The 19,192-nt window shown below is 47.7% G+C and overlaps 6 protein-coding genes and 1 non-coding gene across 7 annotated transcripts; 2 read left to right on the top strand and 5 right to left on the bottom strand.

Annotated features, from left to right (window-relative positions):
- Nucleotides 1-50: 50 nt before the first annotated feature.
- Nucleotides 51-1,704, top strand: GGS25DRAFT_151780 (uncharacterized protein). Its single transcript, XM_049256405.1, has one exon. It carries the CDS (start codon nucleotides 280-282, stop codon nucleotides 1,372-1,374), a length of 1,095 nt encoding a protein of 364 aa, XP_049120702.1. The 5' UTR covers nucleotides 51-279; the 3' UTR covers nucleotides 1,375-1,704.
- Nucleotides 1,631-4,156, bottom strand: GGS25DRAFT_151774 (RNA-binding domain-containing protein). Its single transcript, XM_049256404.1, has one exon. It carries the CDS (start codon nucleotides 4,027-4,029, stop codon nucleotides 1,759-1,761), a length of 2,271 nt encoding a protein of 756 aa, XP_049120701.1. The 5' UTR covers nucleotides 4,030-4,156; the 3' UTR covers nucleotides 1,631-1,758.
- Nucleotides 4,157-4,305: 149 nt separating this feature from the next.
- Nucleotides 4,306-8,302, top strand: GGS25DRAFT_151750 (ARM repeat-containing protein). Its single transcript, XM_049256403.1, has 2 exons — nucleotides 4,306-7,280; nucleotides 7,357-8,302. The coding sequence occupies exons 1-2, from the start codon at nucleotides 4,550-4,552 to the stop codon at nucleotides 7,884-7,886; spliced, it is 3,261 nt and encodes a 1,086-aa protein (XP_049120700.1). The 5' UTR covers nucleotides 4,306-4,549; the 3' UTR covers nucleotides 7,887-8,302.
- Nucleotides 8,303-8,482: 180 nt separating this feature from the next.
- GGS25DRAFT_478683 (rhomboid-domain-containing protein) lies at nucleotides 8,483-11,091 on the bottom strand. The gene is made up of 2 exons (XM_049259958.1): nucleotides 8,956-11,091; nucleotides 8,483-8,900 (listed from the first exon to the last, which is right to left on the bottom strand). The coding sequence occupies exons 1-2, from the start codon at nucleotides 10,474-10,476 to the stop codon at nucleotides 8,790-8,792; spliced, it is 1,632 nt and encodes a 543-aa protein (XP_049120699.1). The 5' UTR covers nucleotides 10,477-11,091; the 3' UTR covers nucleotides 8,483-8,789.
- A 733-nt stretch (nucleotides 11,092-11,824) lies between these two features.
- GGS25DRAFT_478680 (mitosis protein dim1) lies at nucleotides 11,825-12,760 on the bottom strand. Its single transcript, XM_049259957.1, has 3 exons — nucleotides 12,518-12,760; nucleotides 12,307-12,447; nucleotides 11,825-12,241 (listed from the first exon to the last, which is right to left on the bottom strand). Exons 1-3 carry the CDS (start codon nucleotides 12,597-12,599, stop codon nucleotides 12,033-12,035), a joined length of 432 nt encoding a protein of 143 aa, XP_049120698.1. The 5' UTR covers nucleotides 12,600-12,760; the 3' UTR covers nucleotides 11,825-12,032.
- A 361-nt stretch (nucleotides 12,761-13,121) lies between these two features.
- On the bottom strand, nucleotides 13,122-15,350 carry GGS25DRAFT_518814 (tripeptidyl-peptidase 1 precursor; the record flags this gene model as incomplete). Its single annotated transcript, XM_049263598.1, has 6 exons — nucleotides 13,122-13,169; nucleotides 13,237-13,952; nucleotides 14,013-14,050; nucleotides 14,126-14,261; nucleotides 14,326-15,048; nucleotides 15,131-15,350. The coding sequence occupies 6 exons, from the start codon at nucleotides 15,348-15,350 to the stop codon at nucleotides 13,122-13,124; spliced, it is 1,881 nt and encodes a 626-aa protein (XP_049120697.1).
- Nucleotides 15,351-16,696: 1,346 nt separating this feature from the next.
- On the bottom strand, nucleotides 16,697-16,768 carry GGS25DRAFT_t7. Its single transcript has one exon. It is a non-coding gene; the product is annotated as a tRNA-Trp (tRNA).
- Between the last annotated feature and the right edge of the window lie 2,424 nt (nucleotides 16,769-19,192).

Here is a 19,192-nt window from a genome sequence, read left to right as displayed (position 1 = left end):
GGACATGTCACTGGTATGATACTAGGTACTAGGTAGTACTAGGTAGTTATTGTACATCATGTAGTACTACTAGATACGCAACTTGGAAGAAGGACCTGGAAGGTACATGTACCTTGCATCATCAGACCACCTACTTCAGGTATCCATCATCTTCAAACAACATTGAATTCGTAAAAGTTCAATCTCTCCACTTCCAAAGTAAGTTGTAGTAGGCAGGCAGACTATAACTTCAAGTTGCAAACATCGAACTACATAACTGCTCAAGATTCGTACGGCATCATGGCACCCAATGACCCACTCGATAACGTATTCATACGCTTCAAAAACCATATGGATGACAATATCTCCCGAGGATTCCAGACTCTATTCGGATCATTCATTAATATGGGAAATGACAATGTTGTCAACGCTGATGACGTTGTCTCATGGGCCGTCTCATCCCCCTACTCACCAGTGAACCTCCAATCCTTGAAGCAGCCCCGTCCCCTCGGTGCGCCTCCCGGAACTCAGTTCACCTTCCGGGATGCATTCGAGGATCTCCTGGAAGTGCAGTCCGGGCATGGACTCGAAAGCTTACGGATGCGCCTACATGACCAATACCTGGAGCACATAAAGTTGGAAACAAGGGGCACGTCTGTCGAATCCTGGATAACCGGCTTAGCACGCCGAGGTCTCTTGCCCGCTTACTTCTCTCTCGCCCCAGGCGTTGAGTACGAGCTAAGCAAAAAATACTGGAAACACCATAGCTTGCAAGGCCTCGCGTTCCGCCGCCCGGATGTATCATGGTCGGCTGGAACCATCCTCCCGGAACTAGCGCTCAGCCTTCAGGACGAAGAGGATGAAGAGGACGATGAATCAGAGTATAATACTTCAGACGACAGAAGGCTCCCCACTAGGCTACCACGCACGGAACTTGACTTGTACAACTTCTTCGAAAACGTCTTTCTCAGGGGAGAGCCTGAACAAACTAACGATGCGCGGGGGGACCAACAGCAACCTACCCAGTCCCAACCCCCCACCCCTGAATATACTAGTTCTGACGATGTCGAAGGCCCCGCGGTTAATGTTACCCGAACAACCGAGACCGTCGGCAACTACAAGGTCGAGGAAGAAGTCCGCGAGTACGAAGACGACAACGGCGGCATGGTAATCGAGAAAACCGTTCGAACATACAACGCTGACGGTAAACTCGTAGCGATCAATGAAGAAATGTCGAGGTCTTCGAGCAGGTCTTGGTCGAAGCAGCTGCAGTTTGGGTGGACTACTGGAGGAGGCTCGGGGGACACCAAGCCTGCTACTACAAGCAACGAGCCGGACTCGAGCGCAGGTAGCCGTCCGGAACAGAAACCTACTGGTTGGTTTTGGTCAAAGTAAGGGGAATGGATTTATACCCGGGTATGGCTTTTTGGGGTATCTTTACGCGAGGCATCAGGGCGTTATTGAGGCGCCTCTTTCTCCCCCCCCCCCTTTTCATACCAAAAAACCTCTCATTGATATATGATCACAACTCTACCTACGCAGCTCCCTCAATTAGTTATCGTATGATTGGATGGATATTGCACACGCGACATTGACTTCGCAAGGAATAACAGAATGTGAACAAAAAAACTTGAATATTATTTTCATGGAAAACACATGTTCGGGCTACCTATACTTTTAGTATGACAATGACACTAGTTACTGAGTCTGAGGCTAGGTATGTAAATAGGAGGTATTGATGAAACGACAAGACCAGACTTTACTTTACTTTACTTTACTTTAACCACGAGCACTGGCCTTCTTCTTCCGCGTCATCCGTTTCCTGATAATAATCTTCTGCTGTAGCTCATCCTGAGGAGAGAGCTTCTCGCCAGTTTTCCCCGTAGCAGCAGCATTACCAGGCCCCTTACTACCAGTATTTGGGTTCTGGCGCTGAGCCTTCGATACAGAAAAGTCTTTCCCCCTCATCCCGTAGCCATTGCTCTTCTCTCTCCCATTCGCAAAAGGAGGTGCGGCCGATCTGCCATTAACAGTAGTCGCATGCTGGTTATGCGGCCTATACGGGCCCAGCGTCTGCTGTTTCGTCTGGAACTCCTTGCGACGCGCGACCACCTGCGCGTTCTCGATGGCGAACTCGACAATGAGGCGGTGGGTCTTCCCAGCGGCACCCTCGACGGCGTGTCCGTTGAGCCATCGCAAGCCCATGAGGGCCCAGCGGTGCGAGGAGTACTCGACGAAGCCGTAGCCGCGGCTTTTGCCGGCGCCGTCGACTTCGGGCACCTTGGACCCGTCGTTGTTCTCGAATATGATCTTTGCCTGCTTGACTATGCCCTTCCCCTTTTCTTTGCGTCGCCGCTCGGCCTCCTTGTCCTCCTCGCCCCCTCGGGCCGTTTCCTCTTTGGAAAGCGGCTCTCTTCGGCCGGCCTTAACATCTGTGGCGAATCCAACGACAGCCTCACGAGCCAAGGCTTTGAGCTGCTTTGAATCCGTGTTACGGGGAATATTTCGGATAGCCAGGCGAGTCAGACTTAGATGTAAACTCGGGTTGCCTTGAATGAGCTTTTTCCGTTGGTCGACGCTCTGCTCACGAATCTTGACCTCGGTGGGGGCTAGCATGGCATATAAGGGGTTATCCCTCGAAATCGTACCCTCGGATAATAGATACAGTCGGCGTTTGTCCTTCTCCTTGCCTTGTCGTGCTGCAACACCCTTTTCTGCTAGGGTGCTTGCTTCATCTTTGCTGACAGCCTGCGAGACTTGGAGGATGCGGCCATCGATCGTGTATTTGCCTTCCTCGTCCGCCATATCGTTCTGTAGAATCGACTTTTTGTTTGTCACCACAGATTGCTGAGGACGAGGTGCACCCCTCAGACAAGCTTTCGAATCGCTGTCATTGACGAAGCACACGAAGCCTGTCCCGGCCGGCCTATCGCTAGCTCGGTCCATCACTATACGGGCATACCGTATTTGCCCAAATTGTTCGAAGTGGGACTTGAGTTCTGTATCGGTCGTTGAAAACGGTAAATTGCGAATGAAGAGTGTTGTCCTATTATCTGTCATCATGGGTTTCTTTGGTGGACTGGGTTCGTCTTCGGATGCAGCATCAATGTCGTCGTCGTTTTCTGTGGCCTCATCCGGATCAACATCGCTGTCTTCCTCCTCGAGGTTTCCCATGTGATTTTTCATGAAATTTTTGATATCCTCATCTTCTTCGTCGTCCTCCTTATCTTCTTCCCTATCTTCCTCCTTCTTTTTACTCTTCTTGCCTGACTCTGTTTCAGTTTCAGGTGCTTCTTCTTGATCTGCAGACTTGGAATCCTTCTTAGAATCCTTCTTGATTTGCTGTTTCTGCTCTTCCCATGTTTGCTTATCCACAGCCCAGTCAACTACAATAGTTCTCCCATCAACCATCTTCCCATTTATAGCCTCTATAGCTTTCTCTGCGTTTTTGCGACCACGCATGGTGATGAAACCAAAACCAGAGAGTTTCCCCTTATCATTGGGAAGGTCGGCATATTTCACCTTTCCAAAACTTTGGAACAGGGCTGCTAGTTGGTCGGATTTCTTGATGCTCCAGGGCAAATTCCGTATAATCAACTTAGGTACTTTGCGAGCATCGGCTATGGCTGCCTGCCTCTCAGCCTTTCTTTGGGAGGTGGCATCGGCGGCATCGGCGGCTGATAGGCGGTGCCGGGGTTCTGCGATCTCCAATACCAGTGGACGGCCATTGAACTTTTGTTTGTTCAGCTTCTCTTTGGCTTCTTTAGCATCATCGGCATCTGTGAAGGTGACGAAGCCATAACCACGAGAGGCTTTGGTCTGAGGATCAAGGATGACTGTAGCATGCTTCACTGGAAAATGTTGAGAGAAGAAGTCGGTCAATGTTTCGTCGGTGGCTGAGGTAGGTAGCGATCGCACGAAAAGCGATCTGCTTGCTTCAACTCGAGCTTTCTTGGTGGGTGGCTCGACAGTAGACTCGGTATCATTTGAAGGTACATTGGAGTCAGAAGCCTGCACTCTCGACCTCTTAAGATCGCTGTTCTTGCCCATATTTATTCGCACGACCAGATTTTGGTCGAGTCAATTTATGGTAGACAAGTTGAATAAAATGGTGATAATACCTATATAGTAGTATGTAGTACTCAGAAAGTAAGGGAAAAAAAGAAAAGAAAAAAAAAGATAATATTAGTTATCGATAACATCAATTGAGAACTCCACTATTTTAATCTCCACCCCACCTTAATTAAGAACATGCCCAGGTCACGGTGATGTGCAGGGATGAGGGGGCCAGGGAACTGTTGTCGTAGCAGCAGCAGCCCTAAACGTTCAAGTTTGTTGATTCACCTGGGGCCTGGGCTAATCGATAAATAATAACATCCCGCCTTTTAGGCGCATCTTGTCACGTCGCAAATCACTTAAACTTCATTATACCTACCAGGCGTATACTATTACCTCTGGAGCTTTTTAGAGACCAAAAACGACGAGACAAACAAACATTAGCCAGAAGAAATAAACTCATGTACCTGATCAACTCATTTTTCATATCGTATTGAACTAAAACATCCCCACCATGCCACCTCGAGCGCCTGGGAGATCCACGCGCAACTCTGCTGCTGTATCCAAAGCTTCCACCGCAGCCCAACCCTCACGCGCTTCTCCAGCATCACGACGCTCATCATCCAATGCTGATATCCCCGAGGAAGCACCTGAAAGTCAATTACGAACCCAAATATGCGCAATATTCCGCGATGCACAGAAGACTACCGCTACTCACCGAAAGTTGGTCGTCAACCTCCGCAAGATTCACGAGGCATGCTGCTACGAGCCTACGCGTCCCAACAAGAACACGCCTACCAATTTCGACGAGTCCGACTTCAACAACGAATTTTCCCGATGTGTTTTGAGAATCATGCCTGTGAAAAAGAGCGAGAGCGTAGGTGAGAAGACTATACGCTTTGTCGGTCTGTTTCTGCGCCATGCCAACGACAAGGACAACGAGCTACTAGGAGAGGAGGATGTTGATGCTAGTACCATGCCCGAGACTCCAAGTACTCGCCTTACCACCCAAGTTTTGGAGGCTATCTTGCCCTTGCTCACTGCCAAGGACAAATTTGTTCGATACCGAGCAACTCAGCTAATCTCTCACGTTATCAACTCCTTGGATGCCATCGACGATGATCTATTCCAGAAGCTGCGCCACGGTCTCCTTAAGAGGATACGTGACAAGGAAGCTATGGTCCGTTCACAAGCTGTGCTTGGCCTTGGCAGATTGGCGGGAAACGAGGTCGAAGGCATGGTAAACTCAGATGACAGTGACGATGCTGAGACAGGACTCTTAGATAAGCTTCTGGAAGTGTTGCAAAACGACCCGAGTGCTGATGTCAGGCGTTCGCTCCTCGTCAACCTGCCTATATTACCCAACACTCTTCGCTATCTCTTGGAAAGAGCTAGAGATCAAGATCCTGCCACTCGCCGTGCAGTCTACTCGAGGCTATTGCCCGCGCTCAGCGACTTCCGCTATCTCTCCGTCCTCATGCGAGAAAAACTGCTCCGATGGGGCCTACGAGATAGAGACGAGAATGTTCGAAAGGCCGCTGGGCGACTATTCCGCGAGCGTTGGATTGAGGATTGTGCCCGAGCCAATCAACCTGAAGACGAAGAGAACCCAAACGGCACAGCCCCCCCTACCTTAAAGGGGCTTCTTGAGCTGCTTGAGCGTATAGAAGTTGTCAACTCTGGCGTCGAAAACGGTGTCGCGCTAGAAGCCATGAAGGGGTTCTGGGAAGGAAGGCCAGACTATCGTGACTTTATAGAATTCGATGACAACTTCTGGAAGGAGCTAAGCGCCGAGTCCGTCTTCATCGCGCGAAGCTTTAACCACTTCTGCCGGACCGAAGGAAATGGGAAATATGAGTTCCTTACAGAGAAGCTGCCTGAGGTGACCGACTTCGCTTACCTCTTCGAACGTGAACTGAAAATTCTCATTGAAGTTACCAAAAGAGTCAACAGTCAGGCAAACGTAGAAGATGAAACGGAGTTAGAAGAAGAAAGGGAGTTAGAAGAAAAAAAGGAGTTAGAAGAAAAGGAGTTTATACTCGAGCAGTTGCTTCATATCATCCTAACCCTGGACTATTCAGACGAGGCTGGCCGGAGAGCGATGTTTTCTCGGTTGCGGCAAGCGTTGTCCATACCAGAATTGCCCGACGAGATCACCAAGCTTACCATTGAGGCGCTTCGGGATATATGCGCCCCTGACGCAGCTGGCGAGAAAGAATTCTGCAGCATCGTCCTCGAAGCTGTCGCAGACGTTCACGATACCATCGTGGATGAATCGGCCATCGGCGACGGCGAGGAAAGCTTCCACTCGGCTCGATCCGAAGTCAGCGGCGACAGCACACCTACCAAGGGGAAGAAGGGCGCAGATTCCAAGTTGACCGAAGAGGAAGCTCGAGAGAAGGAAATCAAGGAGATAATGATCAACCTGAAGTGTCTACACATCGTTCAATGCATGTTATCCAACGTTGAAGGATTGCTGCAGGAAAATGACCACCTGGTGGCGATGCTGAACAACCTAGTGGTCCCCGCAGTCCGAAGCACAGATGCTCCTGTGAGAGAGCGGGGATTGGTGTGTCTAGGACTATGCGCGCTGCTCGATCGAGAACTTGCCGAAGAAAACCTGACTCTATTCATGCACTTCTTCAGCAAAGGCCACGCGGCTCTCCAAATAACCGCGCTCCAGATTCTGACCGACATTCTCAACGTCCACGGAGCACAGCTCTTGTCAGCAAACCCGGCACTGCTAAAAGTGTATGTCAAAGCCCTCCGATCTGGAGCTAAGTACCCAGAGGTGCAAGACACCGCGACTGTGGCGGTCTGCAAGTTGTTGCTCGGCCGCGTGGTCACGGACGAGGATGTGTCGTCGGAGCTGCTCAAGACGCTGGTCGTGGCGTATTTCGACCCGTCGACGGCCGGGAACCAGGGCGTCAGACAGGCTCTCAACTATTTCCTTCCCGTGTTCTGCTACTCAAGGGTGGAAAACCAAGAGCTCATGGGCTCGATAGCGCTTGATGCGTTGCACGCTCTCTACAATGTCCGGGAGGGCATCGACGACGACGCTATGGATGTTAGCGACGAGATGGCTAGTCTCAATACCATCGGCGCTTGTTTGGTCGACTGGACGGATCCTCGGAAGTGCTATACACCGGGTATCCCCATGGATGCGGACAAGAAGAACGTGAACGGCGATGTTCACCTAGACCTAGCGAGGGCTATTCTCGAAAAGCTAGAAAGTAACTTTAGCAGTAAGTTTTCCCTTTTCCTCCTCCTTATAACAATTTCCAAATCCCATCATTTATGCATGGCTAACTCTCCCCGCAGAAGAAGAAAAGAAAGTCATCGCCCCTCTCCTCGGCAAACTGTACATCTCCCCCGCCTCGAGCGAAGACAAGATCCGCGCCCTCTACGAGGACATCTCCTCCGCCGTCGAGGACAACCTCATGTCCGACGCCACCGGCCGCAACGCCCTCTACAAGATCCACGTCTCCCTCGGCAAGATCGTCAACCAGCTCGCCGCCGACCAAGACAAGGCGTCGCTGGCATCTGGCTCCAACAGGCGAAGCGTTAGCGTCGGCGCCGCTAGTGTGGGTGGCGCTAGCAGTCGTAGGAGCAGAAGCGTCTCCCTCGCTCCCGCCGAGGACCCTATTCCGGCTGCTACGGCGCGGGAGCCGGTGATTGAGGAGGAGGAGGAAGAGGAAGAAGGGGATGGGGAAGTGGAAGAGGGAGAGGAAGAGGAGGAAGAGGAAGACGAGATAGACGAGGCGGATGTTTCTGCGAGCACGGTTCGTCGGCGCAGCGGTGGGGCGGACTCGCTTGTCGAGGAGCTGTTGTCGGATGATGGGGAGACGTGATGAACAGACATGACGAAATGAGAGGATGAGGGGATGGAATGGGTGGGATGGAATAGGTGGATGGATGGATGGATGTTCACAACGGTCTAACCTAGATGTTTATAACGACCTAGATGATGTTGACGTTTCCAAATCGACGTAATGAATTAGTACATTACATAAATGTGATGGATGATACTTCCTTCTTCCGTTTGAAGTACCCTGCCGTGTGTGTGTGTGTGTGTGTGTGTTTGCATGTGTACCTACCTACCTACCTTTCTCTATTGTGTGTATGCTTGAGAGGGAGAGCCTACCACTACCTAGGTAAGCATCATCATCATCATCCACCCACTTCTACTGTACATACATCACATCTCCTTCAGCACCAACTATCTAGCTAGGTACACATCGAGGCCTAGTTTGGAGAATTACTACCTACCTACCTACCTACCTAGGTATACGCGATGCTTGCACGTACGATAGGTAGATACGACATTCCAGTCCCCTAGGTACAAGTAAAAACAAACCACAAATAACTCTGCTAGGCAGACTAATGAGAGTTATTATGGGTGAGAGGGCCTTGACATGGATACCTATATACGTGCACAAGTATACAGCATGCAGCTTCCCGAGGTCTCGAGAGAGATTGTAACTAGGAGAGAGATAGGGAGGAATGATTGGTTCATTTCATTTCATTTCGCGTCAGTATATTCAACTATGTCGACGCCCTTGCGACCTCGATGTCGATACTCCATTTTCTCAGTGTGTTCTCAATGCGCACTTCCCCACGGACTTTTTTTAATCCTCGCCCCTATTCCAGCCCTTAATAATCCACTGCCTATATACACTCTTTTCCTATTTCTTCACCAGCATCCGGGTATCATAAGTCCATTGATCATCCTCCACCAAGCCACCCAGCATTAATCAATAGAGATTAGCAACCTGCTCTAGCGCAAATAGCTCGATGCTTCGCTTGTTTGTAGTGGTTGTCGTTGAGATGGTTAGATTTCCGATATCACACCAGTTATTAATGGGCTGTCAACGTGATTAGTGCTGGAACATGAAAGGCAAAGACGACGAGGGAACTTACCAGACAACTGAGATATTTGCACCAGCTGCAGTTGTTTTGATTGGAGTAAAAGTTCTGGAGTAGTACGATGAAGACGGCAATAACAAGGATGAGAAAGGCAGCGCGAACAAGCCACCAACCCCACCATAAAGGCTTTCTGCCCTTGAAGAAACCCACTGGGTTCCTGTGGAAAGAAGGAAAGGCGACGCTGGTTATGCCGCCGTTCACGCTCGAGTACGAAGGCCCTCCGAAGTGATCTTCTCCAATTTTACGACGAAGAGCGTTCGGGGAATGGAGTACACTAACACCTAGGCATATCCCGACAATAAAGCCGCCAATATGGGAGAAGTTGTCTAGACCAGGAAGCAGACCGAGGGCAAAAGATATGAGTATCTCAACGATGATGAATATTAGCTCCCTACCAGGGTTACGTCTTTCACCCCACGAATAAAGGAGATCGAGTAGGGTAATGGCAATAATTCCAAATAGGGATCCCGAGGCTCCGGTGGATGAGATACCAGGAGCAGCGTAATTTCCTCCCATGACGAAACCAAAGATGCCAGCGCTCATATAGACTAGAAAGAACCGAATAGAGCCGATGGATCTCTCAATTTCCGTTCCCATAGTGAGCTGCAATAGCAAGTTAAAGCCAATGTGGATAATACCGGCGTGCATAAAGATGGGAGTTATGAAGCGAAACCATTGGTTGGGTGCCGGACTTTGGTTGAGCCCATTGTCAGGGTCCCACTCTGGATTGGGAACACCATCGAAGCCACAAAGCTCTGAGAGGGAACATTTGTTCGAGTCATTGTTGGGGTCAAGCGAAGTTGTGTTGGGACAAGGCCATCCGAAACCATTCTCGGTAACACCGGCGGGAGCACGGTAATTTTGGACGCCGTCCACGTTCTTCATACACGGAACATATCTCGAGCCCATGTTGATGAGAACCTGCTGGGAAGGACCAATCATGGGGTTAAACTGTGGCTTGGTCTGAATAGGGCTTCCAGTGAGTTGAGCGCCCTTAACTAGCTCGACAATGAAGACGACGATCTGAATGAGAGATAGTAGATAAACGATGATGGGTATCCTTCTCTTTTCCGATCCGAGCATGCCTAGTTCTCCAAATCGTAACATGCCACGCTTGTTAGACGCTGCTTCTCGAGGAGGGCCAGATTCCGGATCGGGGGCATCGTAAACATGGTCATTTGAATCTAGACCAAAGCCGAGTGGCTTGGTATTTTGCTGGCGCAGGGGAATATCATCCCCGCCTACAGGTGAAACATCTCCAGGTGCGCCGCCATGATATCTCGTATCATAGGCGAAATTCTGCTGACTAGAGTTCATGGAATCGGGTGTTTGGCGGGCATGTGAATTAGCTGGATAGGCGTGATCATCAAAAACGGTATCGAAGGGTGAAGGTTCTGTACGATCTGGCGGATGCTGTTGTGAGGTATAGGTGGGAGGGGTTGTGGATGCCACTGATGGCTCGTAATTATTGTAGGGTCGTGGTGACGACGTGTGGTAGTATTCGTTGGCGGCCATGGTCGCTCTTCTTATCGGGGTTCGAATGGGAATCAAGAAAGAGCGTGACCAGCACAGTGTTTTTGTCCCTTTCTTTTCCTTTTCTGTTCTCTTCTTTTTCTCCCAATCTTCTCGCTTTTCTCAATACCTTTTGTTGGTCGTTTACCCTGGTTTCCAATCCAGATACTGACTCCGAGTATTACTAAGATAGTGGGTGAATTAATGCAGCAATGCGGCAAAGGTTCAAATAGGAACGAATGTAACTGAGACAAAAAATAACGATTTATCGCCTCAGAGATTGATGATGCGTGATTGTTTTCCCTTGATGAGGAAATGCAAAAAGAAGACAGAAACAAAACCGCAAATATGTGAGACAGGCAGAGTCAGGTAGGTAAATCAGAAAACAAAAGTGAAAAGATGGAAATTGGGCTTGGGGAATCCTTTTGAGTGGTCCTTGGTGTTTGTTTAACGTGCCAGGTACTAGTAGACTGTAGTTAGTAGTACTTCGTACTAGGTACTAACCTTAAAGCACTATGTACTAGGTATTTATTAGCATTAGGTAGCATTAGGTAATGAGGCAGGACACCCAAGACAAGACACAGCCAAATGCAAATCGCTGTCGTCACCCATCCAGTTTTAAGGCTCCATGCATAATGTTTGTAAGTACTAAGTATATGTACAAATAACGTACCTTGGCCGAGGTATGGGGCGCATTACGGTACAAGGAAAATACACCTCTAGGCCTAGGCTTATCCACTGAAATTGCGTGGCTGCAGTCGTTGCTGCCACAAAGAGGCTGTGCTGTTGCCAAATCTTCAATACATGTAGTGACCTCGGACCAACATACATATGTACATTTGGTGGAAACTTGAAGGGACTTCAGGGCCAAGGTACCTAAGCAGCTAGCCGTAAATAGATTTCAGGGGTCTTTCTTTTCCTTCATGGACCCATACTACATAGTACATTGCACGCTATCCTCATTGTAGGAATCTTCAATGCCACAATAGCTTACGCATGCCTTTTTTAACAAATCCACCACATACCTAGCCGACTAGGTACATGTAGGTATTTACTCCTACCACCCATTCCTACCTAGGTAGATACAATATTCAATGTTGTGCAAGCATACAAAGCAATTTCTTTACTCACTCATACGAAGTTACACTCACTCAGATGATGCTCTATTTCACCTTGATAGGTTTGGCAAGCTGAAGTGGATTCCGGCCATCCGCCCCACTGGGTCTTTTAGGCCATCCAGGCAACTTCGATTTTGTAAGGCCTCGTTGAAATCATTATCCATAAATGTTGGTTAGCATTATCATGTCCAATACCAACTTACATTTGCACGTAGACATAGGAAGACGTAGTAGGGAAATGGTTCAAGTCGGTAGCTTTAAACACACAGGATCAGTTTATTAGCTTCTTTTTTGCTATCACTATAAACGGCTTTCTGTCTCTCTATCACATACCATAAGCAATTCCCAGTAACTCCTAGATATCGTCAAAGACCGACTGGCCAATATTTCTGAGCCCACTAATATCGCAATGCCGATATATTGTACTTGTACGTGGGGAAACTAGTATCGGTAGCGGGTAGAGTAATCCTTGGGGCTCACGACCAGACCACGGCCTTTCTTGGCACCTTTGTAAACAGTCTCGATTATGTCGATTAATTCTTGCTTGTCTTCTAGGACAAAGTTGAGTTTGTTGTTATTTCCTGTGCCTAAATCGCATAGCATGTGCTTGTTCCGGTAGAAAAACATGATGGTGCATGGGTCGTACAATTCTATATGAGGTTTTGTCGTTAGTGGTGTAATAATGAAGAGGTGGTAGGTGGCTACTAGCACTTACCGTACATCTGGTTGAAGTCGGGAACTTGGTCGATATCGCAAACGTAGATCACGCAGAAGTTTTTGACTTTATCTGCGATACGGTAGAGGACTTCGTCTTGTCGCATACAGTCGGCATCGTGATCACGGCCAAAACGGATCGCTGCCATAAAGATTGAGGTTAGCAGCTTGCTTTGCGAACTCATAGCTAAAAGGCGAAATGAACTACTTACCAACAACACGCTCCGTTTCCGATAGGATAGCTTGGTCGACGTGCCAGCCTGTGTTCAGATGAGGCAGGACAATGGATCCCATATTGACTTTGTAATGGGTAGGCAGTTCCTACTAAGATCCTTACTAAGAAAAGAGCTGAGAGGTTATGACGATGGTGAATCTAAGAGACTGATCTTAGAAGAAATGCGACGCGAGCGATTGGTGAGATAACGCTAGGTTAAATAATTCCCAAGGCTACGAAGTTTATTTAGGCCAATTGACAGGTATGGAGGTAAACCGGGGATCCAATGACATCAGTTGCTGTGACTACTTTGGTACTTACATAATCGATAGCATGTACATACATAGTACTAGTACTAGTTAATCTTAAGTCACTTCAACTTATACTTTTTGAATTCCTCAACATCAACACCAACGTCATCTTCAACACAGGCAGCGGGCACAACTGATCACTTTCGGTATACGCATCTTAGAATCAGTCAAGAATTAGAATAGCTGCATTCTAATGAAGCTTATTTGAAGTCTTCTGCTCATTAACCATGTAAAGTAGAGTATATCTCATAAATTATACATAATCACGAATTAAGAATGCCTCCCTCATTGTCAGTAAGGCCCCCACCCGCTAGCTAATGCGACAAGCTTGGGGAATATCTAAAGCATTGGTCAGTTCTATAAATCGATATAAGGGACCAGGAAGAAAAGGCAATAATGCACTTACCGGCGTTCCAAGCCCAGTAACGGGATCCCATCCTTGAGTTGCTGGAAAACCATCAACTCCACAACCGACAGCACTGCCACTTACGATATCTGTCAGCCCTTTGTACCCTTTCGAATACAGCCAAGGGTTCAGGAATCCCAGTGGGGGCTTTCCTGCTGAGACGAGCGCGTCATTGACTAGCGAGAGGATACCTCCTGTCAGTGGGCAACTGGCACTGGTACCGCTGATGACGCCTTCAGTGCCGTTCCAAAAGTACGCAAAGTAGAGCCCCTGTGCTGAGATGTCAGGGTAGCCACGACCCGTCTTGTTATACAGGCCATCATATAAGCCTTTCAGGTTTGAAACATAACTGCTGGCCTGCTTAGCCTGGTATGCCGGTGCCGGGAAGTAATTGCTAAAGCCACCTCCGCTCGTGTAATTGCCGCGCGTGACACCATTCGGGCCAACAAATGCCGGTCGATACGCTACCACCTCGGGTTCGAAGTTCTTGGTCGCACCGACCGCTGTCACGTAAGGGCAGCTGGGTGGGAACTCGGGGATGAATTTTGTTGTGTTCTTCCCATCGTTGCTTAAGCACTCTCCGTACGGCCCAACACCGCTGTCGCCGCTACTGAAAAGCAAAGAGGTTCCACGAGCGCCAACCTGAGCAAATTGTTGGCAAACTCGCCTTGCATAAGATTCCGGTACGGTCTGCTCGTCGTCGGCATACGAAGTCGCTATAGGCTGTTAGTTTTATCTGCACAGCCAAATCATACTAGGTACCCATTTATTTGAACTCCTCCCAGTGGGTAAGTTAAGATAGAAGTACGACATACTGCGAGAAAGTCAGCCTCTATCAACATGAAATTGCAGATTATGGGTATTATCAACCCCCTTTTCTCGTACATACCTAATAATTTGCGGGATAGATTTCTGATCCAAGAGATAATTCACCCAAACCAGATACGGCTCGTTGGTGTTGTCTGGTGTACTCGGGGACGGGTTAAATGGCGGGCTGCCACCCGTTGAGTAGCTTATTATTGGGGCTACCCCAAAACTTGTTAGTGAAATGAAAGGTTTGAGAGCAATTCAGATTCAGATACTACTTACTCTTCCAGCTAATTCCAGCAATGGCCTGGATGTCCAAATTTGCCTCTTTTGAGGTACGTGAAGCAATCTCTGCGGGAGTCAAAGCGTAGTCACCAGGGCCGTTCGCAATGGTGATCTGTGGGAAGTCTTTGGCACTCGAGACTGCTTCAGGTCGATATTTTGCGAGGAATTTTTCGGCATCCGACCGAATTGGATGTTCGCCGAGGAAATTATTGAATCCAATCTTGTTCTTGCCGCCAGCCCGGGTAATATATCCTTTGGTCGAATAAAGCGTCTGGAAGCATTCTGGCGTAACAGAGCTCACATTGCAGACCGCCTTCAGAGCCGGATTGGTAGGGAGTTTATAGTTGGTATCAAGATGAATAGGCGCTTCAATATGGTCAAACTTGTTGGCGCGAGCCCGGAAAAATGAGTTGGTGGGTTGGATCGTATCGATGTGCTTATGCAGATGATCTGGAAGAGACCATGCAGGAGCTCGAGCGATAAGACCGCCGTCTTCATGCTCGTAGACGTGGTACTCAGTGTCGAGGAGACGTTCAACCACTCCTACCGGCACAGACACCGTGATCCAGTCCTTGGCTGAACTGTATTTTGAGGGGATTATGCCATTGGCCTCCAACCACTCGTGGACAAGATCCAACGTCTCGTCCGTCGGCTTGACTAAGTCCTTCACTTCATCAGCAGAAAGGTGCTGACCATAGCGGTGATGATGCGGATCCGAAACTATTCATTTGCCATTAGAAATCATCCCTTGTATCTTGCTTAACTCCAGCACGTGCTATAGAGTTCCAATTCGGGTGCCTACCTTCATACAGATGCCTCTCGAGTTCGGCAAAGTTGCTCTGCTTGACACCAATTTGAAGATCAATGACATGCTCGGCCGGAGCACGACGGACCTTTGTCCATCCTCTAGGAACATGGTGCACATCCTTTACACGATAAGGGGTGCGCGACTGTATAGGGGTCGCAAATGTAACCTGGGCGACGGCGAGGAGTGCCGAAAAGGCAACAGTGAGGCCAACCATGATCGCAGGTGGTTCAACCTAGGTAATTCTGCTTGTCTATGGACCCGAGGTATGAGCAAAGCAAGACAACTAGAACCATATTCCTGGGACAGAATAAGCTTCCAGAGGGCCAATTTATGTACATATGTTGGTGCACTCAGTTGGGAGGCGCGTAGCACGCTATCTCGAAGATCCATAATGCAAGCTGACAGGGCAAGGATCACTGACCTGGGACGAGAGGCAGGCTACTGCCCTACTGCATATCAAGATCCAATTAGAAGTCTTGATTTCAACAGGCCGGAAATTACATTAATTGCCTTTGCGATGAGCATCCTACACAGGTTACTACATAGTACACTGGTAAGGTCGAATTATGAATAGCTACACGGTAGGCAGTTGCCATTCATACGGGTTCCTTGTTTGCGGTTGCGCCATTCTCTGACTTTGACGTTTCCGGAAGGTCGGATACCATATACTGCTGTAGATATGTAGGCCTAGATTGTGCCCGGCTGCTCTTGTAAGGATCTTTGCCCCTCAGTGTTGATATGTTGGAATCTTCCTCCAATGATGTTGGCCCAGGACATCTCCAAGGTTCCCATGTACATACAACCTATCATCGTACATACATACGAGGTAGCTACTTTTACTTTTGGAATTTCTAGTCTCTACAAGTATGTATTGTTCTTATCATTCGAGACAATCACCAACTTGACTTCCAGGTTATTAACCTTATATGTGATAAACAGACTCGGATCTTGAAAGAACTGTACGACGCAGACTAGCTTATATGACGATTGGGTTCCTCGTATTTGGATATCTACTAAGTAACGCTAAAAGATAGAAATGTCTATACTAGGCTAAAGTGGCCCTGTATTTAGAGATAACATTGCCAACAATTTTAAGGCCATAAAAGTTGCATCATATACCTAGGTTAGGTAGTTAGGTAGACCGTAGAGAGCTAGGTGAATGATATCGAACAGTGTCGCATTTCCTTGGCCCGGAGACGCTAAAAAGGCTTGACAATGCTTGAACAGACATCAAAGTTGCGCGCGAGATACTCCCGGCAAGTATTTACCATGTGTCTGAAATTTTAGATCTTGGATTTTGACGATATGGCTGGCGAGGACAAAGGGTTTATACGAATTTTTACGAATAGATTATCGAGGACGTGACTATGTACCTAGTAGATGTAAATAACTACATAGAAAGAAGTTGTTTCCTTGATCGCATGGGCACTTGATGAGAAGAGAAAAGGCCCAAGCTTTGATCCCCCCCCCCCCTCCCCCTATTAAAAAAAAGAAGAGGGGAAAAAAAAAAAAAAAAAAAAAAAAAGGAAGGAGTAGTTTAGTAAAACTACAAAAATATGATGACCCCGACCCGATTTGAACGGATAACCTTTCGATCTGGAGTCGAACGCGCTACCGTTGCGCCACGAGGCCTCGTCTTATTCGCCGATGGTTTTCTTTTGCGTATTAGCGTATATAACTAGTTAGTCAGTTGGCAGGTTGAGGGAATTTTGGTGGTGTGTGGTGGTGTGTGTGGCATCAAATCCCCTCAATCTAAACTGTGTGTGCACAGTGGCCGGACCAATAACCACGCTTATCGTTAATTGGGTAAGTGGGATAGTTAGGTGAAAGCTTTTAAGTGAATGTGCGATAAGCGCATAACCTGTGCTAACCAATGTTACTGAGGCTAGGGAGCTAACCTAGTGAGTGGTAAAGGACCCTAACCCCTTTCATCTATGATGTGAGACTCTCTTTACTTTTGATTACAACGTCGTTCCGATTTATCCTTCAAGTGCACATCTCGGATCTGATAGTATCCTCTCATTTAGGAAGGGCTATGATTAGTTGCAAGAAACTAGAAGATGCAGAATAACATCGTTGTTGCGCGGGAATCTATAACACCTCCTGGAGGGATACGGAGGCTACATAGACATAGACATATAGCTGTTTTTGTGCTAACTAGCCAAAAGGTAGACAGATCCTTTACAGATCCGGTCCTCTTCACGGGCAACGTGTGGTAGATGTGAGCTTATATTCATGCTAGTGGAAGTTAGAAGCTTCTGAATCTTAAAGCAGTCATGCTCTAAGGTAGTAGGTAGGTGTTACTTTGAGCGATGGCGATGAGTAGAGAATATTCAATGGTCTTCATCGAATTGGAACACGGAGCCTAGGTATTGCACATATAACTAGGTGATCATTTCATGGACAGTGTGTTCCAGTGGAAAGAGAGATAGAGAAAGAGATCTAGGTACGATCTCAAAGAGCGCATGCTCATTATATACACAATCCAGCTGAACTAGACTGGATTAGTTAGGTGATCTTAGGAGAGCGTAGCTATCCCTGTCACACTAACCTAGGTCATGAGGGTATTTGGTATCGGTGATTGGAAGCCAGAGTGTAGAGAGAAAGCTGGTACTTACTAGATAGGTGTTAGCTCTTTATTGCGTACCTAGTTGGAGGGCTAGAATATAACGTATAGGGGTGATAAAGGGGCTCTCTTTATATAGTGTACATACGACGACTACAATTTAATGCTCATGACATTTTATGAGTGTGAAGTTATCGAGGGTACTTATTGTAGCTCATTGTGATTGATAATATCGAGGTTAGGTATGGAGATATGATTTAGCAGTGGGTGGATGTAATGGAAGCTGCGTAGTAGAAGTGTCAATTTGCAATGTTGGTTTAATGGTCACGAGTTACGATGGCTGCGTAAAAATAGGAAGAAAATAAGATTAGAGAGGGGCACAAATAAGGGAAAGGGAAAAAAGGAGAAGGAATGAAAAATAAAGGGTATGGGAAAAAAGAAAAAAGAAAAAAAAAGAAAAAGAAAGGTGCTCGTGGTAGGATTGAACCCGCACCCTCGGGCATCCCGCAGTGGTGTTCGTTCTGAACCCGCACTTTAAGGGAGCCACATGGTGGTGTTCGCACCTTACCACTGAGCCAACATAGGTTGAAAACCTAGGTACCCAGGTTCTCACCCAGGAAGTGGTAGTTGTTGCTTTCCGGGGACCTATAAGTTTAACTTCGGTCGAAAGAAGGGTAGGAGGGTCGGTTACGAGGGCGGGTGGTGAGCCTTGTGATGTCGTGGAGCCGCGGCTCCACCTACAACCTTAACCTTAGAAACAAGGCTATTATTTTCCCACCCCGCTGCTCTCTTGATATTTAGTGCGTGGGACGCTTACTCAGAAAAAAAGATGAGGACCTGTTCAGATACTATTGGAGACCACGGACAAGGGAGAAACTTACTCAAATATTTCACGTAGGTACCTTCGTGGCTTCGAGGGTTGCCACCGCCTTGACTTAGACTTGACGAACGTGTTTCCACTGTGATGTCCTTTATCGACTATAGTACTAGAACTATTTGTGGGATCATGATGTCCCAGTGCTATGCGGTTGCCTCGTACTCCATACTTAGGGAGTTACATATCATGCCCAGACCGCACGCAACATTCAATAGACTTCCCTTCCAGAAAACCTCATGTCCTAAATCAAAATCAGTTGACAAGTCTAAATGTAAGGAGTTTGATATAAGAAGTGAACACTTATAGTATCTGATAGTACCGCTGGAGCGTGATAGTCTGAGCATACTCAATTGATGAGTTCCTGTCAGAACACTGTTGCTTCCATGGTCCGCAACACGCAGAGGATGAAGCCCGCCCGGAAGTTTGAATTCGTAGATGTGATTTTCTAGGTGCCTCAGTAGATTTGCAATAATTATAATTCACATCGACCATGGCCCGCATAGGAAAGGGGGTTGTTTACCACTGAAATAACTTAGAGTCGGCACCCACTATATCCGAATCGTACGCAGGGTCGTAATATTGAAACAGAGTATAGATACGCGGAGGTAGTAAC

The sequence above is a fragment of the Hypoxylon fragiforme genome (genome assembly GCF_022984875.1).
Source record: "Hypoxylon fragiforme strain CBS 206.31 chromosome Unknown GGS25scaffold_2, whole genome shotgun sequence".
In the NCBI taxonomy this organism is placed as follows: domain Eukaryota; kingdom Fungi; phylum Ascomycota; class Sordariomycetes; order Xylariales; family Hypoxylaceae; genus Hypoxylon; species Hypoxylon fragiforme.
Note: the sequence above shows the minus strand (reverse complement) of the source record. Positions and strands in the feature narration are given on the sequence as shown.